This window comes from Gastrolobium bilobum, unplaced genomic scaffold (genome assembly GCF_033153095.1).
Source record: "Gastrolobium bilobum isolate Gb01-03AN ecotype WA unplaced genomic scaffold, APGP_CSIRO_Gbil_v1 utg9042, whole genome shotgun sequence".
NCBI classification, from domain to species: domain Eukaryota; kingdom Viridiplantae; phylum Streptophyta; class Magnoliopsida; order Fabales; family Fabaceae; genus Gastrolobium; species Gastrolobium bilobum.
The window spans coordinates 77,303-87,441 of NW_026899634.1; the positions used below are offsets into that span (position 1 = coordinate 77,303).

At 37.2% G+C, this 10,139-nt stretch overlaps 1 protein-coding gene across 1 annotated transcript; it reads right to left on the reverse strand.

Annotated features, from left to right (window-relative positions):
- Window positions 1-468: 468 nt before the first annotated feature.
- Window positions 469-2,382, reverse strand: LOC133292121 (pentatricopeptide repeat-containing protein At4g21065-like). Its single transcript, XM_061490495.1, has one exon. The coding sequence runs from the start codon at window positions 2,380-2,382 to the stop codon at window positions 526-528; it is 1,857 nt and encodes a 618-aa protein (XP_061346479.1). The 3' UTR covers window positions 469-525.
- Window positions 2,383-10,139: the final 7,757 nt, after the last annotated feature.

Sequence of the window (10,139 nt, forward strand, 5' to 3'; positions counted from 1 at the left end):
TTGAACCCGTGACTCAAGCAAACCTTGGGAGCTGTTTTCTTTAATTTAAATACCGGGAAGTTCACCATTCCAGAACTATTTTGGTCGTTCAAATAAGACTAATCTTATAAATTAGTATGGAAGGCAATCCTTATTGGAATGATGCTCTATTATGATTTGGTATGGCATGACATGACATCCCATATTTGGCCATCAAAATTAGTTTTACCCTTTATCTTGCTTGTTTTTCCTTTACCCCTATCAAGATTGTTTTAAAAGTTTTCGTAGTCATTTTTGTGAGAAGTAATTCATACGTTTCAATAATCACTGCTCTAGCGGTTGGTAGAAGTATAAATGCTTAATATAATTAATAGTTAGTTAAATGTTAATTAAATAATTAACTAACATCATGAATGTTTAATTTGTGTAGCAAACAATAAAATCTAACTTAAACTAAATGTAGTTAACTAATGTGAATAATGAGCAATCTGTATGAATAAGATAGTGTTCAACTTTTCCCTTAACATGCAATGTTATTTTGGTTGCCTACCAATAATCCTTGCAAGTACAAATACCATTTTTAAAACAATGAAACCTATTCCGATCACGTAGCACAATTTCTCGATTTTCAATGGCTGATAGTAGTTTAAAAGCAACATGACAATCCTCACACACACGAAGATTCTTCATTATCCTAATTGGCATTCCAGGTTTGGTGTTCATCAAACCATATACAAGAGCTAATTTTTCACTGTGGCGAAAAAGGAACTTCACCTTCTGTTCATCCTCCACATCAAGTAGGACAAGTGAAGTATTTGGTATATACCCTTGTACCTTCATCTTCACTAGTAGTTTTGCCCACATCTCAAATATCTGCTCAGCTTGAGGATGAGTCTCATCCCCAGCTACAAACTCATGAACCACTCCATCTATTGTGATTCTACTGAATCCGGGTGTTTTCTTCACCCCTCTATTTTTCATCAATATCCTGATTTTAGCCACTTCTTCCCATTTTCCAGCTTCTGCATAGATATTTGACAGAACTACATAGTATCCATCATTGAGCGGATCCAATTTAGAAATATGTCTCATAGCTTCCTCTGCCAATTCAGTGTTCTTATGAAGCCTGCATCCACCAAGCAAAGCCCCCCAAATGACTCCATTAGGTGACATGGGCATGTTTAAAATAACCTCATGAGCCTCTTTCAAGAGCCCTGCACGACTAAACAGATCAATCAAACAACCATAATGCTCGATTTTAGGCTCTATCCCATAATCTTGAGTCATGATAGTGAAAAACTCACGACCCTTGTCAACCAATCCCATGTGACTGCAAGCATGTAGGAGCCCAGTGAAAGTCACATGATTTGGTTTTATACCTGACCTAATCATCTCACCATACAATTCCAAAGCCTTCTCTCCTTTACCATGCACTGCAAACCCTGCAATCATGATGGACCATGACACAACACTTCGTTCTCGCATGGCATCAAAAACTTTATAACCCTCCTCCATGCATCCACATTTGACATACATGTCAATCAGAGTGTTACAAACATGAACATTCCCACGAAACCCATTTTGAATCGCGAGCCAATGAACATTTCTGCCAAACTCCAAGTCACCCAAATCAGCACAAGCAGCAAGAACAGCCACCACTGTCACAACATTTGGATTCAAACCTTCCCTTTCCATCTCCAAGAACAAATCAACAGCTTCCTCTGACTTACCACATTGAACAAACCCAGAAATCATTGACGTCCATGATCGCACATTCCTTTGGGGCATCAAAGAAAACAATTCATAAGCACCACCAACATCACCCACCTTAATCAACTGGCTTATCATTATATTCCATGTAACAACATCTCGTTGCGTCATTTTATCAAACAGAAGCCGTGCATCACCCATTTCCCCACACATAGCATACAAGTGGATAACCATGTTCTGCAAAATCAAGTTACTTTGAAACCCAAGTTTTTCCACATACCCATGAACGATTCTGCCATTGACAATGTCCAAAGAATGGGTACATGCCTTGAGAACGAAGGAGCAGGTGAAATGATCAGGGAGGGTACCCATTTGGCGCAAACGACGGAAGAGGAAGATAGCATGTTGTGGAGAATCGCTTTCGGCGAAGATTTTAAGGCAAGTGTTCCATGTAACGATTTCTGGGATCTCTGAGCGGTGAAGGATTTGGTGGGCGTAAGAGAAACTGGGTGTGAGAGCACAAACGAGTGCTACGCGAGTGAGAGGAAGGTTGGAGAGAGAAGCATTAGTCTTGATTAGAAGAGCGTGTGCTTGTTTGAGTTCAAATGGGGTATTGAAATTTGTTTGAAGGTTTTGTGTATCCTTTTGAATCGTGAGAATTTGAGGTTGGTGTGAGAAAGTGGAGCAAAGCATCTCTTCGTTTTACAAATGATGCTTATCCGTAGAAAACACTTGTTTTGTTGGCCGTAAAAGGCTATCTTTATCAACAACAAAAAAATTCTCTCTCCAAAAAAAAAAAAAATGTGTTTTTTTTTAAGAACAAGTAACCCAAATACCACATATTTTAAAATTAATTCTCCAAATGTCATACGAACAATAAAATTTCTTAAAGTGTCACGTGTGTAAATTCACTACAACACATAGTGAATTTATTTTGCAAATGTGGCGTTTCTTGGGCCACCTAATTCGCTATTGGTAGTAGCGAATTAGGTGGTCAAAATGTCAGTCTGTTTTGAGTAAAAGCAGGACAGTGACAACCACTAATTTGCTATAGAGCATAACAAAATACACCTGCAATGGTAGAAAAAAGAGAGTCATTGGGCCACGTGTTTGATGTGGACAAATTCGTTGTACCATATAGCAAATTAGGTGCAACGGTTAGAAAAAAAAATACAAAAACTTAATCACTTTAATTCGACATGCATCATGTGCATTCATTTCTTACTTGAGTATCAAATACCATGTTATAGGTCACATTCTCATGTCCTTCCACAATTGGATTACATACATGATATTCCAAGGTACCAAAATAGGCATGTAAGCCTTCCAATTAAATTGATACAAAAAATACAACTCCTTTATGAAAAGCACTTGGGCATCAAGCCATTTAAATCATTACAATGACTAAAACTACATGGATAACTCTTAGGCTTCACGCCATCAACATATTACAACATATCTCATAACATACATATCACCAAATTAATATAATCAATGTTTACAACATGTTTTCCAAGAATATAATAATTGTGCACAATTCCATCTATTTCCAAATGCCATAATGTGAGAGATTACAAATTGTTATACAAGCCCTTCAAAAACATAATAGACATACAATCTTCCAATTACTCAAATGATCGATCACACATACTAAATAGTAATCATATGCATCAACTCAAATAAAGCATCATCAACACACTTAAACCGGCCTCATGCCTAGGACAACATTGTCCGCACCAATCAGTGTACCTGAAATATAATCCCCACATGGGATGAGATACAATCTCAGTAAACTCAGTATCCTTGGAGACTCCTCCAACCCTGAGATAACTTCCATGATATATGATGCCTTGCTAACAGTTGTGCAAGTAATGCGCGCAAGTATACGCGACAACAAGTAATATAGGGCTGTTATAAGTCCCAGTTATCGTTCCCACAAAGATCGTTGGCGTTTTGAAATGACTAAAATTTCTAATTGCTTGAAACTGAGTTACTATTTGAAAATAAAAGAAATAAAAATTGTAAAGTAAAAATAATCTAGAATGGACCTAAAACACTACTGTTCACTTTTCTTTTAAAATTTTCTGAATTACTTTCCTAAGTTATAAAATAAGAAGTAAGAATGAAGCAACTTAAATGACAGATGTGACAAGAATTTTTTTTTTTTTTTTGTATTTAAAATTGGAAACAGAACAGAGATTGAATATGAAATAACAAAGGAAATTGGAAATCTGAGTTGATAAAGATGTTCAAAAAGGTGGGTTGAGTTCTGGCTCTCCTTCCCCACAGTGCTTGAAAATAATTTGATTAACAAAAAGTTCATCCTAAGATTCTCAGTTAACAGAACTGTATTGTTAATTTTAATCTCTTAAAAATTATTTTATCCCAAAGTTGCCCACTTCCATATCTCTATGCCAAGTGGGATTAGGACTCTTGAGACTCAGGTCCAATATTACATGAGGTCTCATTCATTTCTGAAATGAGATCCCTTAAATGATTTCTCATCTAAGTCCATGTGTCTAATGCAGAATCCAGAGTTAGTTGTTTCTCAACAACTAAATCCTAACCAAACCTCTGACATTCGGCCAAAATGCAGATAATTTTGAACATTAGAAAAAGCATTAAACAACTGACATAGAAAAATTAAAACCAGAAAACCAAACATTTAACAAGCACTGAAGTCTGGGTATCACCTAAACCCAACCTCTAAAAAGTTAGCCACTATCCATAGAGATGAGGCTTACAAACAGTAACAGAAAACTAAAGAAATTACAAAAGAAAAATGCTAGAAACTAAATTACAGCACTGGCCTAACAACCGGCAATCTCAGTGCTGTAAAGACATGCATCAAGTTCATCAGATGAACCAGAATCTCATTACAAAACAGAACTTAAAAGAAAATAAAATTAAAATTGTTCAGAAAACAATAAAACTAAAAACAGTAAATCAGAACCAGAGAAGGAAGAAGCCAGAGAATGACTCACTCCTATTTCCCTTTTTATAGGGCTCATTTCCTTCTTTGCACGATTTTCCTCTCCAGCTCAGCAGGTGTCACGCGCTTCTCGCGCGTTGCAGGCAGGTGGTCCCCAGCAGCTCCCTCCTTTGCTCAGACAACCCGGATGGACTTGTTGCTCCTGCAACTCGTACGTAAACTTGCGCCCAAAAATCGCTCCATCCTCCACTCTTAAAAAGTATCCAGCTCACCACTCAGTAACAGTTTTCTTTTGTCCTTTTTCTAACTCAAAATAGTGTCTAGGGTTTGGTTGTTTCACTCAAAGCACTAATCTTTAATGGCTAAGGTTCTGTGGTTTGAGAAATTGTGCGGTTTAGTGTGTCAATCGGGTAGAAAGGGTGAAAACGATGGAGATGGGTTGAATGAGGGTTAGGGTTCGGTCAGAGAGAAAATGCTATGGGTTTGCTGATCCTTTGCTTGCACACTTTTGTTTCTCTTTCTTCTGATCCCATCAACTTCTTCTCTTACTTTTCTTTCACTTGGGCCTTCAGTCAAAGATCCAACCCAATTTCTCCTCTCCCTCTGTTCTTATTTGCATTTTCTTTCTTGCCTTTTGTCTTCTTTTTGGGTTTTAGTACTTCAGGTCCAGCTCATTCTTTCTCTTATTTTCTTCTCTTCTTTCAATTCTTCCTTTTACTTGGCAATTGGGCCTGAAAATAAAACATGTGCAGCCCATTAGCATTTTTAAACAACTAAAGACAATTCACAACAATTTGGGGTATAATATTCACAAAATCAATTAATTTCTCTTCATTTGCAATACAAATCACATGATCTAAGTCTCAATTAAGAGACTTATCACACCCTCAAACTTAAGTTGTTACTTGTCCTCAAGTAACAGAAAAAATCAGCACATGGATTTAGCAAATTAACCATTCTTCTCAACCAGAAAACAAATTTCAGCACATCATTCAAAAATACTCAAACCAATCAGAGCTTCACATTTTCACAAAGAACATGGAACAGAGGAATGAATTTATTTCAGCAATCAGTCAATCACAAACCAGGCAGCTTAGTGATCCTTTTATTCCATAAAATTACTCAGCAGGCAGTGTGCAAAATTCAAATGCATGGATGCTTCACTAACTGTTGAATAATGACAAAAGAGATCTTTGAAAATTTGCTTTCTAACACAGCATGCAGAATTTTTTTTAAAATGCAACAGAGATGGCAACTTTTCAAATCCTCACTCAATTACAAAAAATATTCACTCAATGCTCAAGGATTATGTTTCTCTCAATCCAACACTAGGAAAAGATGTAACATAGGCTTGCTAAGATGCTCTTGTCTCTAAAGTGACACACAGATCTAAGCTCAATCAAAGGGACTTGAATAGGTTGTAACTTGGCTAAGGTGAGGGTGGACAAACAGTGAGGATTCGGCTAACTTAGTTACAATGGAAAACTAACATGATCCTGAAGCTTAAACAATCAATACAGTGGCTGCCATTTTTATTTTTTTTTACTGCTATTTCTTCTTCTTTTTTTTTTTTTTTAGCAGCCTCTTGCTTTCACTTGATAAAAACAGCCAACAACATCTTTGCTTCTTTTTTTCTTTCCATCATAACTAAAAGGTGTGGTTGATGTGTGGGGTAGGGTGAAATGTGGGTATGTGAAAAAAAAAGGCTAAAGGTTCAAAATGGATTTCTCAATGGAGGATGGTTTATGGTTGGCTTTTTGGTTTGAAAATGGTTATATAACACACACAAAAAATGTGCCCTATCTTAAACTCAAGCCAATGCTACACTTCTTCAACTAAGCACCAAAGCAAGTTCTGCCTCACTACCCCAGTGTGAACCTCTCATGCAAAAAAAAAAAAAATCAATTGGGTGTGTAGGCTCAATATCTCACAGTGTTGGTAAAGTCACCATCTCACATACCTATTGTTAAAATTCACAGGCTGCATTAATCAACTAAATTTCTCAACCTCTCACAACCTTTACCCATCAATCATTTAAAACACTCATGTCACTCTTCATCCACACAACTGCCCTGAGTTCTTTTCCTTATTCAAATTCTCAGCTGCCTAGTTGTGATACAGATTACTCATTGCTAAACACCACACTCCTCAATCCATTCTCATATTCAAACTTCCCTTTCACCAAAACAACAAACAACTCCTAACCAAAACAACAAATAATCTCTACCTAACTCAAAACAAGAAGACATCCTATAATTCTAACAACAGCAAAATGACACAGAGAAAAAAAAAACTTAATAATAAATAAAACAAGTCAGCATCACAGTAATTGAAACAATTTCCTATTTCACCCCCAAACTTAAAATGAACAGTGTCCTCACTGTTGTACTGCCAACCAGGTACCAAAAAATATGGCAAATAAGGGTAAGATAACCTGGGGCCAGAAGAGGTTCTGGCCTAATCCTCCATATAATCTGAGTCCTCAGACTCAGATTTTTCAGATTCCTCCGAAGTAGAAGGGGTGAGGATTTTGTCCTCCTCATCAGTCTCCTCAATCTCTTCAAGAATGGGTTCAATCTTAGAACGTGGCCTTCCTCTTTTCCTTGAAGATGGAGTTTGTGCAGGTTGAGCAGCAGGTGTGGCTTCAGCAGATGGAGCAGATTGTGTTCTTTGAGCTTCGGCTCTATCTTGAAATAGCTGCTGGACCTGTGGATCAATATAAATAGAAACTGGAGGAAAGGTGAGACCATGGGGAAAAATAGGCATTGCAGGAAAATTAACAAAATTGTTTCTAAAAAGTTCATTTATCACTCTATCTCTCTCTGCAACATAGGTGTAAAACCTCGCTTGTTCATTTAAAACTCCAAAAAATTACTCATAGTATTTTTTGAACAAAAGATCAGTGTTGTTATAGTCTTCCCTCAACTCCTTCATCATGGTGTACATCCATGTTAGGTCATTATGCAGCCACCCTGGATGAGCAAAATCTATTTTGGGGCTGGTTGCATAAGCTTCTTCATTAAAAGGGGGTGGAGGAGAGGGAGATTCATAACGTGTGGTCGAAGGACCTTTACTTGAAGCTCTTTTACTGTCTCTTTTTTTTCTTACTGCCCTTAGGCTCTTCCTTAAGAACAGATTTTCCCTTTTTGGACACATTTGGGGTGGATTGAGGTGCAGCATGCAAAACCTCTTTCACAAATTCCTTTTCAGAAACTGTTTTAATCCCCTTTTTTAGCTTAGAAATACAAACAAGGTTTATCATCTCTTTGACATGGCACAATTTATCCGAAGGGTTGTCAACCACACCCTTGGATTTACACAATCCAGTAATGAAACTAGGATACCACAACTTCCCTTTCTTATGAGATGCACACTCACCAATTCCCTTTTGAATAAGAAGGGCTGCATCTACTTTCTTTCCAGTCAGTAGACACCACAGCAAAATAGCCCTATCTTTGGTCACTAAATGGACATGGGAAGTTGGAAGAAGTCTTGCTTGGATAAAGTGATACCACACCTGGGATTTTTCCAGCAAATGTTTTTTTGAGATGGTGTGGTTATCTTTGTTAACTTCCCATTGTGTCCCTGGGACAACAATGGTCAGCAAGACTTCCTGCAAAAAGGATTGGTCAGACTTCTTTTTAAACACCTTATATTCATCATGGGAATTGGGGAGAGCATAGTATGCTCTCACAACTTTGGGCCCATATGAGACCTTCACTCCCCTACAAACTACTTTTGTTTGTTTTTTATCAGTCACCTTAGCATAGAATTCTAGCACTATAGTGATGTTAGCTGCATGCTGAGGGTGCAAAAAGAATTGCTCCCATTTTTGGGCTTTCATCACTTCATAGACATAGGGGGGATAATCATTGTGCCCCTCAAATCCCTTATCCGGAATGGGGTTCCTATGTTTCATTACATCCTCAAACCTCTGCAGATGTGAAAGATGTGATGGAATGACTTTCTGGGTCATTTGTGGAGTGTTGGACATCCGGTGTAGATGATCCCCCACTCCTCAAGTTCTTCCTCACCATAGGTACTGGCTAAAAGCTAGAATTAAAAGACAAATGACTAAAAGTAAAAACTAAACAGAGAGAAAAAGAGAAGGAGTAAATAGCACCAGTAGTGATAAAGACCCCCAAACTTAAATCTGAGTAGTTATGAAAAACACCTGTCAAAACATAAAAAATAATAATTTTGTTAGTAATAAAATAGAAAGTAAACTTAATTTAACAACACAGGTTGTAGGAAATATTAACAAATATCCAGCATTCAAACCATTTCTCTCTCTCTCTCTTTTTTTTAAAAAAAACAAAAAACAAAAAACAAAAAAACAACTAAAATATGTACAAAAATAAAACTGTAACAAAGCTTAATTTTTTTTTAGAGTCTCAAGCTAGACTCTTTACTGTTTGTTCGTGTTTAAATGGTGGGAGGGTCAGTAAGAGATATTGAGATTTGAGCTTTCTCAACTCCCTCCCCCAAGTAATTTTTTAATCTTTGACCATTAACAGTAAATTTGGTCCCATCTTTTTCATTCAAAATATCCACTGCACCATGCAGATGGACTTTGGTCACCTTGAATGGACCAGACCATCTAGACTTCAACTTTCCTGGGAAGAATTTTAGTCTAGAATTAAACAGAAGGACCTGTTACCCTACTGCAAACTGCCTATCTAGGATTTGCTTATCATGCCATCTTTTCATTTGTTCTTTATACAATTTGGCATTTTCATAAGCATTTAATCTGAATTCATCCATTTCATTCAATTGGAGAATTCTCTTTTCTCCTGAGGCAGTTGCATCAACATTCAGTTGAGTAGTAGCCCAGTATGCCTTGTACTCCAGCTTTAACGGTAAGTGGCAATTTTTACCAAAAATCAGCTTGTAAGGAGAGCAACCTAAAGGTGTTCTATAAGCTGTCCTATAGGCCCATAAGGAATCATCTAATTTCAGAGACCAATCCTTCCTTGAAGGATTCACAACTTTTTCTAGAATCTTTTTCACTTCTCTATTTGTAACTTCGACTTGCCCACTGGTTTGTGGGTGGTAGGCAGTAGAGACTTTATGCTTAACTCCATATTTAGCCAAAAGGGCTTCAAATTGCCTACTGGCAAAGTGCTTACCTCCATCACTTATAATGGCTCTTGGAGTTCCAAATCGGGTAAAGATATTCTATGTTAAAAATTTAATTACCACTTTTGAATCATTTGTGGGTAAGGCAGCAACCTCTACCCATTTGGAAACATAATCCACAGCTACCAATATACATAGGTTCCCAAAGGAAGGAGGAAATTGGCCCATAAAGTCTATGCCCCAAACATCAAAGATTTCTATTTCTAAAATTGGTTTCAAAGGCATTTCTTGCCTTCGAGACACATTACCAGTCCTTTGACACCTATCACATTTATGGACATAAACATTAGCATCCTTGAATAAGGTAGGCCAATAAAAGTCAGATTGCAGCACTTTTGCTGCTGTCCTTAAACCACCAAAATGACCACCATATGGTGAG